This window comes from Temnothorax longispinosus, chromosome 11 (genome assembly GCF_030848805.1).
Source record: "Temnothorax longispinosus isolate EJ_2023e chromosome 11, Tlon_JGU_v1, whole genome shotgun sequence".
In the NCBI taxonomy this organism is placed as follows: domain Eukaryota; kingdom Metazoa; phylum Arthropoda; class Insecta; order Hymenoptera; family Formicidae; genus Temnothorax; species Temnothorax longispinosus.
The window spans coordinates 12,738,310-12,760,107 of NC_092368.1; the positions used below are offsets into that span (position 1 = coordinate 12,738,310).

General features: G+C 37.3%; 1 protein-coding gene across 4 annotated transcripts in view; it reads left to right on the top strand.

Moving 5' to 3' along the window:
- The window catches only part of LOC139821878 (histone demethylase UTY-like), a 121,179-nt gene that overhangs the window by 80,378 nt on the left and 19,003 nt on the right, over positions 1-21,798 (top strand). For all 4 annotated transcript variants that reach the window (XM_071793259.1, XM_071793258.1, XM_071793260.1 and 1 more), the window contains 2 exons: positions 15,764-15,942; positions 18,759-18,887. In XM_071793259.1, coding sequence (XP_071649360.1) covers positions 15,764-15,942; positions 18,759-18,887 — 308 coding nt within the window. The remainder of the gene's footprint in view (positions 1-15,763; positions 15,943-18,758; positions 18,888-21,798) is intronic.

Here is a 21,798-nt window from a genome sequence, read left to right on the forward strand (position 1 = left end):
ATTCTTGGTTATTATACATGTTGTCCCACAATTACCATGATTCAGGGTAAATTTTAAGAGAAAATTCTCTCCGTGTATACATATATGTACTCGTCAATATCTATCAACGGGCTCCTCAGAGTGCTGCCTTCGGCTCTATATCGCGTCGAAGATAATTTGATAGCCGCGAATTCGTAGCCTTGTCTGAGTAGGCTAAGTACATACGCGAACTTCGCTTATCTGTCTGGATGCTATCTCGGAGCGGCATGTCCACTTTTTTTTGACGTTTTCAGATTTATTTTAAGAAGGCCGGAGATAGCGCCACGATTTCGGGTCGTGAACCGTTCGTTTGTTCGTTCATTCGTTCCTTGTCGCTCCGCCGAGCGAGAATTAGTTCGCGTAGTCCGCTATGCAACCGCGCGCGCGCGGCTTTGCATAGTTTGCATCCATCCATTGTCCATCATGCCGCGCTGTGCCGTACCGTGCAGCGTGGTTCGACTCGACTCGAGCCTGATAGTAGGAGGTACCGTTGCATACGCTGCATCGCGTGGTAAGAGGAGAGAGAAAGAGAGACCGCCGACAATCTTTCCAGCCCCGGCGACACGACAATGCGCTATTGCGAGAGCCCCGTCGGACCCTTTCGCTCGTCGTTCTCTGTTGCAATTTACGACGTGCAGTCTTAGAGCCACCGCTGCTCTAATTCGACGCTGGAATTATCTCACGTCTGCAAAGCCAAATTTGGTATACATACGTGTTGCATACGAATTTAACCCGATGTTGCTAAGACGAAAATATGTAGCACGACTACTAAGGAATATGTCAGAATTTGTCAAATTCCAATTAATTTAAGAGCTTAAAAACTGCAGCAACGTAAAACTTTTAAAATATTTTAAATTAAATTTAATCCTTGGGCTCAAATTATATCAAAGAAATAAAATTGGTATGATTTAAAACCATTTTAAAACTTTTATTGATAATGACAGACACAGAGAAGTTGTAGAATAGTACGATATATTATAAACACGACATGAGAATCAAGAGGCTAAACCGGATCAAATATAGATTGTTATAAGTTAAAACTGTTCAATAATTTATTGTCCAAAAATTAATAAAGACATTGTGGATGTTTTGATCTTACTTGGTACTCTTTAGCACAATGAATAAATTAAAGGAATACGCGAATTTTAAGAGTACATAGTGTAAAAGGATGGACTAAAATATAAATATAAAATACATATATATATATATATATATATTATTTTTTTTTATTTTATATTTATATTTTAGTCTATCCTTTTATACTGATATATTATCATGGTATATTATAATATTGCGTGTGATCAATAATGAAAATAAATTCATAATAAGTATGACATATAGATTACGATCGCTACAGAGACTTGACAAAGAGAACGCTCTTTGTTTAATCGGAAATTACCGGCTGCACACGATGATTCATTGCAAAACGGGCAAGCGAGCCTTTCGTTGCTCCCGAAGGTCGATTGTCGCAATTGTCCGTCATGTCGGTTGCAGTTTGAAAATACTCGCATTGCGTTGGTGAGAGTGTACGAGAGAGGGACGATAAACAGAAAGACACGTTAGCCGAGCGTCGGATCGCGCAGCTGGATCCTCCGAATCGTTGCAGGTGCAGACGCGCGTTCGCGACGGAGCAACGTGTACGCTCGCACGTGCTTTTACGGTGATCGGAGGTGTGTTGCTTCGTGAATTTGCGTCACGATATGGACGGACGCTGTTATGTATCGAAACTGCTATTCTATATATTGCAGAATTTTATGATCTTTAATATTTTCAAAATAGTATTAAGACGGTTCTCTAACAAAAAGGATCAAATATACTACACTGAGAAAAAATATTTGTTAATCCCAACAAATATTTAGTCGGCCAATACGAGCAACTAAACATTTTAGTTAGTTTAACTAAACCATTAGTTGAATTAATTAATTCTTGATTAAACAAATTTAAAGGTTGACATGAATGCATTATACCTTTTTTAGCGCAACTTAATAATTGTTGAAACAACTAATGTTTAGTTAACTAACTAACATATTTAGTTGCTCGTATAGGACTAATTTTTTTTAGGATTAACTTTTTTCTCATCAGTGTATGGATATGATATTTCATATCTTTAATGCAATATTTGATTTTTTATTGCGTTATGTCTTATACATCTTATCTTTAAGATAAGAAGAGGTTTCTATAATTTTTCCCAAAATATTGTCCGACACTTCTATCTAATCATCTAATGGGTTTCATCCTTTTCAAATACTAGCTCTTATCCAATATTTTTACAATTTTAAATTTCTCCTTTGAAAATCGAACCAATCATCGCTTTTGATATTAGCACTATTTGGTTATAATTATTTTAACAAAGATCCGTTCTTTTTAAACAAAGATCCATCTTGAGTAGAGGTAAATCGTAGCGAATGCATCTTCGACTTAGTACTATTGTACTGCAACCTTGTTTGCCTACGTATCGCCCGAATAACGTTCAAGAGAGAGAGGTCAGTTCTTTACCTCCCCAACACTTTAAGATACTATTACGTTGCGTCTCGCAGGTAACAACGCGCGTCTAAAAATAGTACGAGGAGATACCGGTCCCATCTTGTCGGTACGGTTCTTTAAAAGGAAGCATTTTTTAATCGATTCATTTTTACTAGCATGATTAATTCCTTTAATTTCCAAGTGGAATATAGGGCCTCCTAAGATGTTTCAGTAATCGCTTTAAATTCAGATGTGCAGCGGATGATTGGCTCACAGCACCCTAGCATGATGGCAAATGGAGGAGTGCACATAGCCATTTGCCAGCTATGTATGGACCAATGCTTAATGTCTTCCGAAAGACGGAGCCCAATTTTTTCGCACGAAAGTCCTCCATTAATTTCTCATGTAGAGGACTACAGCTTGGATTGCTTAGAATATTAAAATTTCTGTGATCAAATAGACTCAAACCCGGTTTTTCGTGGTTACGAGTCTGGCGCTTTACCGCTAGACCACATTGCCACCTTCATTTCTAACATAACAATAAAAAAATATTTTAATTGAAATAATACCTCGATAATAGGATACTTAATTATGAAAATATAATAGATAATATAATTCAATGCATAATAATGTATATTATAGTTAGCAAAACGATTCTTTACGTTATTGAAGTATTAAAACATGTTTTTATTTTTTACTCTTATATGAATTGCATTGACAAGATCGAGAAAAGAACGAATGAACTTTCTAATCGATTCGAGATATCATTAGAATTCATGGTTTCGCGGCGGTCGTATTGCGTGTATTCGTTCGCTGCCACGAGAGATACAGATGCAATTGAAGAAAGACAGAGTCATATTTACGTGCGTGGGAGTGGGGCATCGAGAGCGCGATGTGGGTCACTAGGAAATTGTTAGTCGTCGTAGTCGTCGTCTGTTAGTCGTTCCGACAGCCTTCCTGTGTGCGACCGGCAGCTGGGCGCTGCGTGGGCGTCGTAATCCCGCGACGCGGGGGCTCAGTTCCAGGACTTGGGGAGGATGTCGGGATTCACCACCCCATGTGTTATTTTATACGCGCTTTTTACGCGTCATTATTCCATCTTCTTCATCTGGTCATTCTTTCAGTTTACAGTTTATCCCGTGCATTATCTTTTAACACAAACTCTCTGATAATCTTAGAATCGATTTTTTTTAGTGAAAATATCGTGGAGAGTTATCAGTGATAACTTATCACAGTTTCTTTTTTTTCAATCTTTTATCTTTAATATTACGTATTTTTATAACTAAGCTTTAAATTGTAACTCTCTGTAAAGCAAACGTCATTTAAAATCAGCTGAAGAAAGAGGTTTTGTTTGTAATCCATTTGATTTTGAAGTTTGAATCTGAAGTTTAGTTCAGTTGACCAAAGAGCTCGTCGTAATACGCTCGAAGTGAAATGCCCTGGATATAAACGAGAAAGTTATTTAAAGTTATAGATATATTACAGAAACTATTATGTTCAAAATTTTACGCTTGACTACGAAAGAGTGTAATAAGTAATAAAACTGCAGTTTCGTAAGCGATAATTCGAATAAACTCGAAAAATAAAATTTACGAACGTTTGTCCCGAAAGATCGTCGCGGTTTTGCGAAAGATCCGTCCAAGTCAGGCGCAATGTACGAGGCAATTTATGCCAGCTATGGCAAAGAGATGGAAAGACTCTTTTGTCTAGCGGCCCGCGCTGCACAATGGTCGCGCGTGGGTGTCGAAATTCGCCTCGCGCGGCATGAGCGCGAGCGGTGACGCACACAAGTCGCGGGACGGGAGAGAATTGTACTATCGCATTGCGTAAGAGAGTTGCCGACGTACGCGACGATATGCACCTAATGCACCGCCGCGCCGTTAGACGGCCGGTTCATTGCATTGTTACGCCGCGAGCTGTGTGGCGCAAATACAAATCTGCATAAGAGTTCCGTCGCTTCCAGGAAAGATGTGTGTGTGTGTGTTTCAGATTTATAATGCAAACATTTGTAGCGTAATAAATTGTGAAGCTGGTATATTGCCGCTCTAATTCATCGCGGGATTTGGAGAAAATCTTATATGAGCTTGTTTTCTCGAGAATAATCGAGTTTTGTTCACACCGAAGATAAATGTGAGAAACATGAATTTTTTTTAATTATGTATGTTTTTATATTCTCAAAATTGTCTGATAATGCGAAAACGGCAATGTGAAATTTCTTACGACCCAATAATTATTATTTGCGGGATCGAGTCCTTAGCGCGTGCTGTAGCATGCGTGACGCGTGTCCGAGTCTCGGTGGAGGTGCGTGCGTACGCACACTGCATGGCGATCAAAGATAACGAAATTATAATAAGGAAGTCATTAAGAACGATTATCCTTCCAGGGGGTTTTCCTCCGTGGGCGAGGAATTTATTCGATACCTGATCGTGTAATAAGATTTCTCAGAATGCTCGCCTATCTCCGGCATGTCGAAATTATTGAAACTGACTTTGCAACTCCACAGAAAATGTCGTCTTTGAACCGCTGCATTCGTTCTCACAAACACTAGTAAACAGACAGGCAGTATTATAGTTATAGATGTTTAATAATCTTTTAATGAATTATGGCAAAGAAATCTCTAGTTTTCGCTCTAATGACTAATTTAATCGATTATTTTAGAAACGATAGAAACTAATTTACCTAGAGATATAGTACTGCCACATAATTTGCGACATTATATAGAGTATCGAATATACAATAAATTACAATAATAATTAGATAGAAAATAGATTTAATTAAATATTGTGAAGGAAAGGCTTACTTTATGACTAAGATATTCGAGGAACTTGCTACGTAATCGTAATCTGATATATGAAGATTATAATAAAATTATTTATCTAGCTTTATACGATTCACTCGCGAAACTCATCGGAACTGAAGAGGCAAATCGCACTTCTTCGCCAGTCGTCTGCGAAGGAAATCGCCGACAAAACGACACGACGGGCCGCGAATCATACTCACGATTAATTTATGAGGTGCTAAACGGCCGGCCATCAGTCGAAGGGTGCATTTTAATGCACCCTTCGTGCAGCGCGACGCGATGCGACGCGACGCAACGACAGCGTCTCTCGTGCCAGGAAATTCGAAGTGTTGCGCGATAATGAGAAGGTCTCGGCTTTGCCGAGAGATCGTCCTTAACGATATCACGCCCTGCCGCCGCGCACGTCACGCTGCTCTAACAACTCCATTTACACCCTTCTCCCTCCACGGCCGCGGCCGCATTTCGCGTTTGTTATGGCATACTTTCGCCACGCGAAATTGTAATCTCGGCCGTCGAGGCTCGCTTCCAATTTTACGTTACACTATACAGAGCGTAACCGAGCAAGGAGACTAGCTTCGAGTAGGAGATTTAACGTAAAATAAAGAGATTCCGAGAAAAATATGCTCGAAGCGATTAATCGAAATATCGATTAAAAAAAAAGGGAATAAAATTATAAGTAAATTTTCAGAAATATTTATATATTTATCTATTATAATATATATATATATATATATATATATATATATATATATATATATGTATATATAATTTTTTAACGATTTAAATTTTATTTATTTTGAGAAAGACCGCTGTGTGTGTTGCAGGCGTCGAATAAAATTTATTTGTTTAATTGTAGACAAGAAATTATTTCTATCTCTTTTCTTTCTTTTGCTTTTTTTTTTCTTCGTCCAACATTTCACATCGACTATGCTATACGCCCGTTTCGCAAGGAACGAGCGAGTCACTGACATTTCTCTTTCTGCTCGACTCAACGCGCGTGTTAGGAGTGACTCATGGCCGAAGACAACGAACTCCGAAAGGAAACGAAGCGAGTGAATGAAGCGATGAATGGACCTTCTTATGAATGAATTTACTACCGCCTTGCTTTTTCGCGTGGTCGCGAGGATGACAACGATGGTGATGATGACGATGACAATGACGGTGGTCGTTTGTTAAATCGCCGTTTATCTCTTGATACGTTATAAACTTTGCGTAAAAAACGATCTCTTTCGATAAGGCTCTAGTTTTACTATAGGGTAACTGCGGTATATACGCCGCAGATAAGGGAAATTTAATTTATCGAGTACTATTTACTATGTTTACGGCAAATGAATTATACTTTATTTATACTGTCCGTATACTATGTATACGGCAACAAAAACTTTATATTGTCTACTACTATAAAAAAATATAAATATGAAATATTTATTCTTTAATAAAAAAAAAAATTAGAAACCCTTGCATTTTTGCCATATATCCCAGAAGGGTGGGGGGTTAGATGACATTCATAGGTGAAATATACGCCTTATAAAAAATTACAAATAATTTTTATAAATAAGGCAATAAAATGTAATAAGTTATAAAGTGTGTGTAAGAAGTTTATTAAGATGTAAGAATGATAAACAAATTATAAAACTGAAACATTAAAAAAAAAAATAGAAGAGCGATAGATGCATTAATAGTATATTGTACAACTAGTGGGAAAAGTGGTCGATTCTGAATGAGTGCGACCATCACACTCATTTGGGCTCGACCACTTTTCCCACGAGTTGTTCATACTATTTTTCCTAACAAGAGCGTAAAATAGGCCGCTTTTCGCGCTTGTTTTACAATTTCATTTATGCAACACGTGCATGGAAAGTGCCCCATTACGCACGCTACGCGTGCGTGATAGACCACTTTCCAGGCACTTGCAACATAAAATAGGGAGTGTAAGCCGTGTGTAAAGATGAAAATTCCCGGGTGCGGTTACCGCACTCGCCTTCGGCTCGTGCGTAAACTCCGCAACCGGGAATTTTCATCTTACCTCACTTGTTACACAAATAACTATTATATCACACGTGCGTGGAAAGTGGCCCATTACGCGCGCGCCATCTGTGCGACAAATAGCCAATTCCACGAGTCAAAACAGTGCGGTAATGTTACATTACGTGGAATCGCACAGATGACGCGCGCGCAATAATGGCCCACTTTCCATGCACTTTGTAATATAAAATAGGGTGTGTAACACGTGCGGGTTGAGAATTGGACACTCGTGCGGGTGATCGCACTCGCCTTCGGCTTGTACGTCCACTCCGCACTCGTGTCCAATTCTCAACTTCCCGCACTTGTTACACAAATAACTATTCTCCACTAGTTGAGAAATGGCTCCATTTTTCAACTAGTGGAGAAATGGATCGTTTTGCTCACTCAAAACAAGCGCGAAGAGCGGCCCATTTCACGCTCGCGTTAGGAAAAGATTATTGTTATACGATCCAAAAAAAGAAGGAAAAAGGACACATAGGAGATTTCGAGTTTTACAAAGTGTCTGTACTATGGCATAAATTCCGCATGCTAACTTGCCGTATATCTTAAACAGGACGGATATACAAGATATTAAGTTAAACAAAAAATACAAGAGCTATGCACTTGTATTTTGATGTATATTCCATTATTTACTATTTCTCTACACTTATGTATCATGAAATAACCATTAAACCTTTTACATTCCCTACAGTAATCATTTTACGTAGGTCGTAACACAAGATCGCGCTTCTTACTACGGTGAGAAATCGATTCAACTCACGACAGTTTCGTTAATATTAATAGTAAAAAACTGAAATTACAACACAATACTAATATGGCATAAAGACACATAACAAAATAATTCCTTCTATTTTTTTCTGACATCTGCGGCGTAAAACCCCGCGCGGCGTAAATACCGGAGATAGGGCCAAAGCACATATAACATGGCGTAGCGATATACGACGGTCGCAGTCCCCGACCTGACAGATCAGGATACGCCAAAGCTTGTGCGTTACTTACGTCCTACAACTGTCACATGTGCTTTGGCCCTTACCCTATTAATTTATCTTCGTGAAGTTTAATTATCTTGTATCGACTCGGTGACGTTGCGACTGTCATCTTAGGCGCCCCAACGTGAACCTGCAAAGGCAAATAAAAAAGTCTAAAAAATTCCCGTTTTTAGCGTTACCCAGAACCACAACGAGAACGAAGCATACAGGATAGTGGTTCTGCTTTCTTTTTTATATTTTTACTAGACATCACAGACGCGCGCTTCGCGCGCGTTATTTAGCTTTAATATTACACACAACTGTTAAAATATGCTATGACAGCCGCTCACGAAGTTAGCGCAGCAACAGAATCAATCAGCATCGCGGAAAAGAGCCAACAAAGCAATTCGAGACTTTCGAGAAGACTTCGAGAGATCGATTTAACATGCCTTTTTTTAGAAAGAGAATACATTTAAAATTTTAAAAATATTTAAAATTTTTATATTTATTTTTTGTTGTATTTTTTTAAATATTATTAAGTGTATTAATATGTTTTATAGCTTATTTATTTTAATAATATACATTTTGTAAAAATAAAATTAAAAAAGATTAATTAAAAATTACACTTTCTACTCTTATTATAGCTTTTGCGAATATTTCTGTAATATTTTTGTAATCGAGGTTGTTGGCCAGTTCATTCTTTATTAATAGGATTGTTAAATTGGATAATCACGTCTGCGTCAGTGTACTTCTGAGATAATTTTTGATTAATTTTAATTTTGAAAAAGTTGCTTTACCAGTTGCCACAGATATTTATTGGCACAGTTAATAATATTCAAAACGCTTTTGTTAAATTGGGAAATATTTCCAAAAAGCCATTTTAAACTAATTTATTTAAAATATCAACTTAAGGATTGTTAAGTGTTTTGCTGATGTATATCTGAAAATATTATTTTATATAGATTTTTCTCATTGAATAGTTCAATAGCATTTATATCAGAACAATTTGTGTTTTTGTCATAAAGTTTTAATTCTAAAGTTTTGCATTGATTTAAAGTAACATTGGAAGCATTTATATGGTTTATATAAGAAATCAAGAGGCGGCAGTGTGGTCTAGTGGTAGAGCGCCAGACTCGTAATCTGAGGAACCAGGTTCGAGTCCACTAGAGCCATGTAACATGGAAAGTTTTTTCCGAAAAACTGCGCCTTCCGTGCAAGATAGGATCTTGTGCGGAGTAAACTGGGCTCCGTCTTTCGGAAAGAGACGTTAAGCAGTTGGTCCAAAGGGTTAAGTGAATGGAGAAAAGGTACTAGATTGCGAACCCTACGGGGATATGCAATAAATTTCAAATTTTACGGAATATAAGAAATCAATAAGCAATAAAAAACCAAGTGCCATTTTTGTGAATTTTTAGTTCTGTTACAAGTGATCATGAAGGCCTATAGTAGGTGTATTATGCAAAAATATCCAACTCTTATTTGTAATGTGCTGTCCCCTGGAGACACAAGAACCTATAACTAATCGTATAAAACACATTTTTAAAGAACGCATATAACGTATGGAATTGTATTTGAGGAGGATTATAATTCAGTCATATTATATTTGATGTCGGCGCAGAATTTTATTTCTAATGTTTCGCAAAGATACATTCCGCTCTCTGGCGGAAAAGTATAAGGTTTTGGAGTATGTTCCGCATTTTACAGAATGCGCCCAATTAATCGTGTATTTAATATCATGCCGAATATTAACCACGGGGTTCGCGAGCCGGACAATCTTAACTTCTTCACGGCTTTATTGCTCGTTTTTGATCGCAACTCGCCGGTAAGTTCCGTTTCGCGAAAATGCAGCTTGCATTTAGTGAAAGGCGGCGGCTCAGTTGTTACGGGCTTTTATCGCGCGTGCGAGATAATCGTAAGCGGCCGCGCGCGCTTACGTTACGTCGTTCGTGTTTCATAACCGCACTCGCTTAGGATAGGAAAAGTGTGCCGTAACCCCGCTCTGTGAAAAGTGTGTCGCTCACATGCAGGCGGCTATAGTGTGTGTATATGCACGTATATACAGCAACGCCGACACGCGTACCCGGCTTCGGCTTCGGCGCGCATACTAAAATTGGAACGATATAGGGAAGATTAGCTGGCGTGGACCCGCGCAGGGGCTGACACACAAAGTCGTGGCATGCTTTTCTAATAAACAAATAATTAGGGGCTTTAGACGATCCGCTTCTTAACAACCGCACTACAAACGAAAAGGAGAGAAAGCTGAAAATATAACAATAGAAATCGAGCGAGACGAGAATAAAGTGTAAGAAGAAACGTATATTATACGAACGAAAAATTATAAGAATAGAATGGTGAAAGTTTGGTGCGAAAAAGCGGGCAAGATGGAGGGGGGAGGGGAAAACGTGGTGTACTACGAGTTTCGAAGAGATAAGGGAATTCAGTTGTATGCTGATGCTGTGACCTATATATAACCGTCACAAATGACCGTCGTTTAACGGGAACGAAAGTGACGTCTTCGACGACGTTGCTCTTGCCTGGCTGTAAACTGACATTGGCTTGCGTCCAGCGACGACGACGCTCTGAATAAAATTGCGATCGAAGGCACACCCTCGTGGGACGCGCGCTCTCCTCTGCAGCCACCCCTCCTAACGAAAGTAAACTTTGTGTTTTCATATTATCGGGATACTTTGTTAACGCATTAGGTTAACGTTTGAAAAACGTGGTACCTACTTTTGTACTATCAACTTTCAAGGATAATTTCCAGGGGGAAAAAAATATCAATAATTGAGAAAAATCTATTTTTCGGAATAAAACGATTTTTTACTCCATCTCTCAGGCGGGTAAAAAATTATAGATAAAAATGTTCCTTCATTAAATTTTACGGATATTAATTTTTATGTATTTATCTCTTTCATGTGATTATGTGATTTATGTGACTTCTGTCAAGTATGCAATTTATATTGCAAATTATTTCTATTATTATTAATTATGTATTTAATTATAATTTAAGGTAGAATTAATATATACATAGATACATGTATAAGGGTCATTCAAATAAAACATGGATTAGCTATTTGAGTAAAGTGTAATTTAAGACAGTATTAGAATATGTACATAAGTAAATATACATATCACACTGTTGCTGATAGTGCTATATATAGACACCCCTAATATTTAGGCAGGTGTCCCATCTCCAGTGACGTCACTATTTAGTAAACCGAGTCTGTTTAATTCACTTGAACGACCCTTATATAATTATATTATATTATAATTATCTTCTGTTTTATAATAAAATTACATTATATTGTAATTACACAATTTATATTATATTTTCTACTTAAAATTATCTGCTGCTTTAAAATTATATTGTATTGTAATTACACAATCTCTATAATTTCTCACGTTTCTCCACAAATCTACTGTAGCTTGAAAATCTTTCGCAAGGACTGTAATTCCTGAGAGTTCTGCAACACGGTAATTTTCACTTTTTAAGAATACTCTTTAGTGCGATCTATGAAATGAGCCGTTCAATCGCGGATCGCGCGGAACAAGCCCTCGATATTACAGTCATCGCCACGGTCACCACGGTATGTTCCTTCGCTGGCACACGCATATTATTCGTTTCCGGTTTTCCGTGTGCATCCGTACGATCGATCGGCGCGTATCGATTACCGTCGCGCACGACGCGGGCTAATGCGATATGCCGTTCGCGACAATTGTTATATACTGTTACGCGCATCGCCGCTCCCCCTTCCTTTCTTTCGCGGGGCCACATTGTCGCGTGACAGCGACTACATACTAGCCACTTCCTGCGTGTTCACCTTGCCGCGTCGCGTGCATACGGCGGTGAAAGTTTACGGATAGCAAGAAGCACTGCAAAGAGCAGCGTGAAGCAATTTCGCTTGGATAATTGCGACAATAACTTAACAATGTAACAAAATAAATTTGTCTGTGATGATTAAATACCTAGTTCTACGAAGTTGGAGGATCTCCGAATCATTTGAACGGGAAAGGAAAGCAAACGTTATGAAGAAATAAAAGATGTAGAATGAAATTTTCTCATGCTTTATTTTCGAGATACCATCTCGTATCTTTATAAGTCTCGAGTTAAGATTCTAGTTCATCTGAAATTTATTGAAAAATGTAATTTCTCTCTCTCTCTCTCTCTCTCTGTTGATTATTTGTTTTACGGGAAACTTTTAAGCCTGATCTACAATGTGCTCTTTCTGTTTTTTGCTCTTAACCTCTTTGCGACTATCTCGTATTTCGCAATTCCGTCGTGTAACGTGATGTTTCTTGTCTCTTCTGAAATTCGTCAATTTTTATCTTGGGCGATAGAGAACAAAAAACATCGCGTTACGCGACGCAATTGCGAAATACGGGATAGTCGCAAACAGGTTAAGAGCAAAAAACAGGAAGCAAAGAGCACATTGTAGATCAGGCTAATTGTAGATCAGCCTTTAGATCGAAAAGTTTCCCGTAAAACAAATAACTCTGAGTCTTTCTGACATTTACGTTGCAAAGGGGAAACTTGATTTAAAAAATCGTCGAGCAATTCCTCATTGAATTTGCGTGCGAAACACAGTGCGATATAGGGTGTTTCCTAAATAAGTACAAAAAATTGAGGGGAATATTTCGTGGCTTATTTTAGGAAGAAAAGGTTTTATAAACATATGTCCTAAACTGCTTTGTTTTCAAAATACAGGGTGTCAAAGACGCACGCCTCTGGTGGATCTAAAAATGTTTCAGCGATACTGGAAAATGGTTCTTAATACCGCATGTACGCATACCAAGTTTGAATAAAATATCTTTAAACGTTTTCCAGATTTCGAAATTTTCATTTTTTAAAAATTATTTTGATACTCTGTAGGTATTTTGAAAACAAAGCAATATTTAGGGCATATGTTTATGGAACCTTTTCTTCCTAAAATAAGCTATATACGGAATATTCCTTAAATTTTTTGTACTTACTTAGGAAACACTCTGACGTATATTAAACATTTATAATAATATTTTTGTAGAAATGCACAAATTACATCTTTGAAAAACTTGTTCCAACTATTTTATCTCTTGTATCGCGTCTTAAAACGCAATTTATTTAAAATTTGAACTAAATGGGGGGCAATAAGAGTAAAGCGGTTGATGTAGAAGTTGTAGATATACTTTGATTTTTTATTATGTATATTCCACATGAATTCCAAAAATAAACGTTTCCGCTTCATTTCGAGCCATCTTCAGCGATACAATACGGCTGCGTTCAACAGAACACAACAGTATTGCAACTGTTTTATGATTCTCTGCTGAACGATTCTAAACGCACCTAAAGTCTCAACACGTTCACTCAGCGGTTGCCATAATTTTTAGAATTAAAAGTACGTAAAACGTCAAGCTGTCAAGCAAAACGTCATCCACATATAGTATGGACTGTGGTATGGACTACGCGATGTCGTTTTTGCAATTATCTCGAAATCTGTATGTTGTGTGAACTCGCCATTAATACTGTAAGCGCGGCTTATGGTGCCCACGGGACCAACGGAGTTTAGTGAAGTTACGTGCCATGTTGTGATTTTTATCGAAGCAAACGCTCGAGCAAACGTGTTTTCGCAGGTCGAAAGTAAAATTTCTTTCACGTCGAAAGTTTGTAATATATCTTAAGTATTATTGTCTCTCCGAATCTCAAAGTAAGTGATTCTAAAAAGTAATGCATGTTGAATACGAATCCAGTGCAGTTTTTTTATTTTCATTGATTTCTATTATTTTATAAGCGACCAAACCTAAAACTTGTGTTTGGGGCGAAGTCGTTTTCAAGCCAAAACGGAGTCAAGAAAGCTAAATAATATGTGCTGCGTATGCTCGGAGATAATAGAAAACAGAGCCGATGAAAAACAGTGCATTTTGTGCAGGCGTAAGGCACACAACGAGTGTGTGCGCTCGTCAGACTCTGTTTTTACATGCTTTAATTGTTAGCGAAAAAGAAAATTGATTTTCTTGAAATTTTCCGTTTTCCATTTTTCTACTAAGAACAATGAATAAAGTGTATTCTATTATTTTTTATGATCAAAATTATGTATCTTTATTTAAAATTCAGTCCGAGAATGAAGACACGACTCCGCCCCGGGAATTTTGACTTTTTGATTTTTGCATGGTACCTTTGTCGTTTTTACTCTAAACCGGTTGAACAGAGCGACGTAGACCAAAAATGCCTATATAAAATTTGTAGCCAAGGGTTCACTCTTTACAATGGTATATTATATTTCACTAAAATTATTTATTTTGTTGTTAAAAATTGGCACCGAAAAAAAGGGCCGACTTTGCCCCGGTTTCCCCTACTTATGTAAACTTTTTCAATAATTATTTTGAAGAAAATTACCAAGAGATAGTAGGAATGCATGATATATTATAAGATGTATCACAAACATCATTAGAAGGTATGTACATTTTATTATAGTAATATTATAATTTGAGTTAGTACATATTACATTTAATTAATAAGTATAATGCATCAAAGTATTACATATTTTGTATACATTTAACGATTTAATCTATTATTCTGTTATATGCGTGCTAACCCGAGTATATCCAAATTATAATTATAATATATTTCTTTATTTTCTTATATTAATATTTATATAAACATACCATTTTGTAACTTTCTGTGTGTTTCCACTGTATCTATTCCATTATAAATAATATTTTTATATGTAGGGGGAGTCCGGGAGACTTGACCATAGAGGAGAGTTGAACCACTTCAAATATCTCGTTCAAATTTTGAACAAAGAGCTCAATCCAAGCACGTTAAAACACGTTTGTCTCAATCACAGTCGAAACGCACTACCAATCGTCATGTTGTCACGTGCTCGGATTGAGCTCTTTGTTCAAAATATGAACGAGATATTTGAAGTGGTTCAACTCTCCTCTATAGTCAAGTCTCCCGGACTCCCCCATATTTATATTTATTATTCTCAGCGATGTTAATACACTGGAGGCAGTTATTTTGGTGATAACTTTTGCTTGAGATACAGCGTACTTTTAGGTCGCTGAAAATCATGGCGACCGCTGAGTGAACGTATTGAGACTTTGAGTGCGCTTAGAATCGTTCAGCAGAGAATCATAAAACGGTTGAAAACTATTGCGTTCTGCTGAACGCAGCCAATGATACAATAGAAATAAAATAAAAAACCTCATGTTCTTGGACAGAAAGGATGAGCATCTTTGGATTCCTAGTTCTAAAGGTTGCTTCATACGGGAATGGTGGCACAAAAGTTGGCTAATGCGATTGGCCTGTAAAAGGATAAATTAAGTTAAATAATAAATGTGGAGGTACCTATATTAATTAACAAAAAGAACCGAGAAGTAAAAAGAAAAGAGAAACTCACTCCAATGATCCAAGAATTTATTATTTATATATAACAATTTATTATATATAACAAAAATTTATTTAATTGTTTGCTTGATTAATAACAGTTCTTGCACCGTTCTTGCGTTCCAGGGCCGTGAAAGCGTTCCAGCAGGTGCTGTGGGTGGAACCAGGATTTCCACGGGCCTGCGAGGTTCACCTACGGCTCGGCTTGATGCTGAAGGTCCACGCTGAGTTCGACGCCGCCTTGAAGCATCTGACCCTCGCTTTGATTGATGCCACCACACCTGCCTCCTTCTCCAAGCTCGAGAGTAAGTGCTCGTCCCTTTATCTGCGCCGTTAGCCGGAAAATTTCCAGCCGACACCCCGCGCATCGCGACTCTATAATCGCTCGCTCACTTTCCTTCGCCGAACTTGACCGCCTTTTGCCTGATGCTCATGTCAGCGAGATAACTCCTTCTCGCGTAATCTTGTATTCAGTGGTTTCTTCAAAGAACTGCTTGACACTTTAGCTCTAATATTTGTCAAATAAAAAAGTTAAGACTGATTTTTAATACAAGAAATTCTTCAAGAAACTTTTTAATCAACATTTTAACGTTCTGTATACACAGAATATTTTAAGGAGGTTCTACAGGTACTCTCTAGTCAGTTGAGAGATGAAGAGAAAATCTTCAAATTCATCGATTCTAAGTATTCATAAAATATTTTCGTGAATTTTGATGACGTTAGAGCTTATATCATACCCATATTAGTCGAAGCAAGGAATAATTAAAAATATCGTGTAAGTGCTCCTTTGACTCTGGCGGCTTATACATGGAAGAAAATGTGGTAACGTCGCGAACTTGACAGTTTTGCTCATATGACCGTGGTTATTTCACAATTTCACATAATTCTAGAGCGAGTACTTCTCCGTAAGCGCTCGTAAACGTTATAGGTGCTTAAGTTTGAGGCGTTGTTATACTGTGGTGCTGTACTGGCTGTACACTTTTCGCGCGGGTGCAGTCGCTGCGACATTGCCAAATCTCCCTTGTTATTCGAAGCACGTTACGTGAACTGTGATATGGCCTGTTTCAATAGCCAATATCACAAAATTTTACGCGATAACCCTTGTTTTTCTCGATATTTCTGAAAAGCTTAGATTAAGATCTATAAGAGCTCCGTGTTTTGAATCTCTGGTAGGTCGCCTTTATATAATTAATATCTCGTTTCTTGTCTCCAAGAGCCCCTCTGCCATATGTAGCTCATGTTAAAAACTGTGATTTCAAAATTCATTTTTGCAAATTTTTACACGATAACCAATGCTAAAATTTTTCGAGCACTTTTCTCGCATCTCAATTTATACGTTCATGAAGTTTTTTCCAATTTTTAGATACATCCATTATCTGTAGAACCTCCTTAAATAGATGATATTTTATTTCTGAAATTAAAGAAGGTAGACTATGACAAATGAAGAGGTCTAACTTAAAGATGTATGTCAGATAGCTATATGTAGTATAATTTTGTTTTCTTGATTAAACAGTGTAGAGCTAATCTCAGAAATTATTCATAAACAACATGTTATCATATTGGAACAGAAAAAGCGTAAAAATCGCAATTTTGCCCCATTTTTGTACTTAATATTGTTTAAATAAATCATTAAAAAATTGAAAAATAAAATATAATCAGAAAATCTTAGAAAACTGTAATTGCAATTCTCGATGTCATAGAAGTATACCATAAAAATTTTATTCATTTTTTACCGTACGTGAGCAGAGATACATATTATGATATTTACATGGGAAGTATATCTATATATATATATATATATACAATTTCTGTAACTTTTAAAGCAAATATCTCAGAAACGGGTCGGACAATCGGTCGCAAATTTAACACAGGTTTTTGGGATATATAAGTGCACAATCTCTGTAAATTTCAGTTTTATCCTGTTATTTTGACATAAGTAACATATCTTTAATGGTGCGAATATAATAGCGAATGTTGTGCGAATGTGAGCGAAATAGTATGTCCTTTTCAATAAAGAGGCAATCTTATCCTCTTATAGAAATATGTGGATATATTGTTGTTATGAGAATTGTAGCTTTTGTACTAATACAAGTAATATTTCTTTTGATAGTGTAACGAGATTTGTGATTTGACTTAAGTTATTTATAACAGTCATACGAGTTTTACTGGTTTTAAATCTTGTCTATCTTTTGCGCGCGACCCTAACTCGTGACCAACTTTCGGTTCCATTAGCAACTAGGCAATAACATGCATTTATCTAATCAAAATAACTGGAAAATTGACCTGAATATTTCTCGATAATAAACTTGCGAATAATGAAGTTGACGAGATTTACATCTTTCGTAAAGTGACGCGATAATGATGCTGATTATCGAAACAAAAAATTTTAAGCCTAACCTTTACAGAGACAGATTACATTTTTCGTTAATTTCCACGGATTTTGTTGTAATGGAATTTTAATTTTGAAGAAGGGAAACTCCCGATTAACGGCAGCCTCTCCTCTCCTTTTTCCCCGGAGGGAAAAAAACTGATTCCGAATTCATCGGGAAATTTGTTATTAATGTTCACACAAATCAGACGTCGTGGGGATTTCCCTCTCTTTACATCTCGTGTACAGATTATATATATGTAGAATAAGTTTCTGAGTACAGAAGTTTCTCGCGGATGAGTCACGTTGACGATGACTGGGCTGATTCATGACTCCGAATTGCACGTTTTTCACATGATGATTCGCGCGGGAATCATTCTCTCTCTCTCTCTCTCTCTCTCTCTCTCTCTCTCTCTCTCGGATACTGAGAATTTCGCGCGGGAATGTATAATTTCCCGCCGGAAGTCGCGCTTTTAAATAGCCGGCTGAGCTTAGCTCGCGCGCCAGTCTCGCGCACGTGCTTATCGCGCTTCGCTGCTCTTTATCGACGTAGTGCAAATTAATCAAACCTCGAATCAGTCCTGATCGATGATCTCCGCTCTCCTCTCGAGTCCGGCTGATAAGCTCGCCTTCGACGGAGTACATATCGGCATAATTTAATTCTTTCGCGACTATTAGTCTCGGGAGAGAACCGACCCTGATGACTTTATCAAGAAGTTCACCGAGGAATCGTCTTCCGTGTGTTTGTTGCAGTCAAGTTCCACATTGCTCACTTGTACGAGGTTCAGGGCAAGTACCGTCTGGCCAAGGAGCATTACGAGGCTCTGCTGAAGGAGAAGGTCCTGCCGTTGCATTTGAAGGCCGACATCTGCCGTCAACTAGGTAAGTCTATTGCTAATTAAGATTCCTAGTTGTTTCTTAGAAAAAAGATAAATTAATTTGTTGTGCTTTAGAGGAAAAAAATTTAGACTTTTTAAGAAAATTTAATTGACAAACATTGTAAATAATTGTTGGCTTACAAAGAATATGTTCAAGCAAAATCTGGAAATTAGACGAGGAATCAGGTTTTATCATCAGTTTGCATCTTTAAAACTTAATTCTTCGCGTTTAATCGGTTACGTCATAAAAATTATCGTTTGATGTTAAGGAGAAGGAAAGAGAAAAATTGTCCTGCCAGGATATTTTGTGTAAATATTGGAGCTCTTACTGGAAAAGGACGGTGAAAGATGTTGTTCGGAAATACTTAGAGGTTCCGACGCATTTTATTTAGTTCGGGGGAGTGTGTAAATATTTTATATATAAATATTTAAAGTATTGTGGAAAGAGGAATATGAAACAAAAATATTACTTTCGGAAAGTTTTACTTGAAAGTTCAGACATTCCCTAGGAGTAGACTGTGAATATTTAATACAGAGAAGGCTACGATAGAGGTGTAAGAAGAAATAGAAGAACAAAAGTTTCGTTAATAAATTTATTTGCAATTTTTAATTATAAATAAAAGCATTTTTAAATTTCCAAATTAAGTTAGAAATTTTTACGATAATTTTGTGATAATTAGATAAATAGTTCTTTTAACCCTCCGTAGTCACACCGGGTCAATTTGACCCGAGCCTCAACTTTGCTTGTAAATATCTTGCGCGTAACTTGAAAATTGGCGGGCATGACGCCCTCTAGCTGTAGTTAAAAAAAAATTTTTTTTAAAGAAATTTTTTGCGATTTTTTTTATATGTTAAAAATTCTTGAGGCCCTTCTTTTTTTATAGCAATCAATTTAGCAACATCGCAAGTGCATTCGAGAATTTTTTCAACACGATTGGTGGATAAATGGTCAAATGGCGAACGGTCAAAGTTCGTCTCGGGTCAAAATGACCCAGAGTGACTTCCTTGTTTGAAAAAATAGGTGTGACTACGGAGGGTTAAAATTATTGCTTTGTTTGAAATTTATACTTAATTAGTCGAAATCTGTTTAGTTTATCTTATTATTATCTAAGACATTATATAAAAAAATAAATAAAAACAAAGATTACTAAAATTGATAACTTTGATATTTTAAATTGATTTATTTATTGATATGTATAGTTATTTCAAAATATAGTTTTCGTAAAAAGTATCAAGTAAAAACGTAAATAATTGAAAACAGAATATCATAGTTGTCGACGTTGCAACTCTTACTCCGTGTTACTTTGGAAAATATCGGAGGGGTTCCGCGATCCTAGATCTAGGGGGACACTTTAATGTCCCTCGCCATATCCCGTCGCGATTCGGTAGTCTATGTGCCAGTCTGGAATAGAAACGGGAGGAAGGGAGAGAAATGTAAGGCAGGTGCGAGAGAAACAGAAGCTAAGGATAGTTTTCCCACAACTAGAGCCTCGCACCCTCTTTCTCTGACCCATTCACGCGGCGTCTCCTTCCCTCTTTGTCCCTCGTTCATTCACTCTCTCCTTCCCCGTGTTGCCTCTCCGTCTCATCCCCAGTCCACCCTAACCCGGAATAAATCAATACACGTGTCTGCAGACTACTTGGCAGAGTGCAGCCGGCCCGCTGAGAGCCTTCGGCCGAATCCGTGAGGCTGAAGACACGACGATCCAAAGGAAAAATCACCCTTTCGCTATCTTTACTAAGGCCGAGTCGCGCGGAGGCCTTATCTCTTTTTTTTCTCTTGTTGACTAGGAAACGTAGGCAGATCGTGGAAGTCAGCAAGTTAGAGACGCATACTTTCTTTTCTTTTAAAATAAAAACATTCTTTCGATCCTTTCCCGCGTGCGTCTAAAGAGATCTTAATAAAGGTCCTTGGAGCTTTCCGAGAAGTTAATCGCCGTGACATTACTTTCCGAGCGACACCGACGTGACGTATGTCTCGGGCTTTCAGGCCTGTCGAGCGTTTTTCTCTCACTCTTCAGAACGGATCGCTCCATAGTGAAAGTCCGCACGTCTTATTCTCTTCTTTCAGAGCTTTCTCGAGGATGTTTGCGAGCGTTACGAACGTGACATCCACTTTACGGCTCGTTTATGGCTCCTCGCGTGTCGGCGAACCGTCCCGGCGAAGCGACCGGTCCCGCTTCGCTTCCATTTTTTTTTGGAATTCTGTCTTGTAGTCCTCCTTCGTCCGCTCTCTTTTCCTCCGCGAGGAGGAACGTTCTCTCTTTCTCTTTCGACTTGCAATGTGTTTCGCCGGGAATAGCTGTGTGTTGAATAGCTGTAAGGAATAATTCAACTCCTATCATCACACATTAATTACAGTAAAATTGTTTTCAATTATATTTATATAGCATTTATGTATAGCATTCGCGATTTTTAAATCCAGCTATAGATACATTTTTTTTTACATCGATTAATTCATTTTATTATTCTGTGCGTAAAAGTTGAAAGTGAAAACGAATATATATATATACACATATATATCCTATATATATTTTATATATCTAAATATATCAAAATAAAATATGAAGTAAATTTCTCTAACAATAAGTAGAGAGAGTAGAGAAAGAAGTAAACTAATTCTCTTTTACGATTATTTTAATGCTTTTATGCGGAATAATCAAGAGAATTAAATTGTGTAAAAAGGTCGCTTTAATTTAAAAAAATTACAATGATGTTAATATTTCATAAGAACGCGTTCAACAATTTTTTTACGTGTTTATGCGCGAAAAATTGTTTTATTTTCACGTTTTACTTTCCTTCAAAAATTTCGACGAAACCTTTCCTGAAGATCAGAGACAAGAATGTATACAATCTTGAAAACTCTATGTTTTTATTTTTAATGAAAACTAATCTTTTCAAACGTGAGATTATTG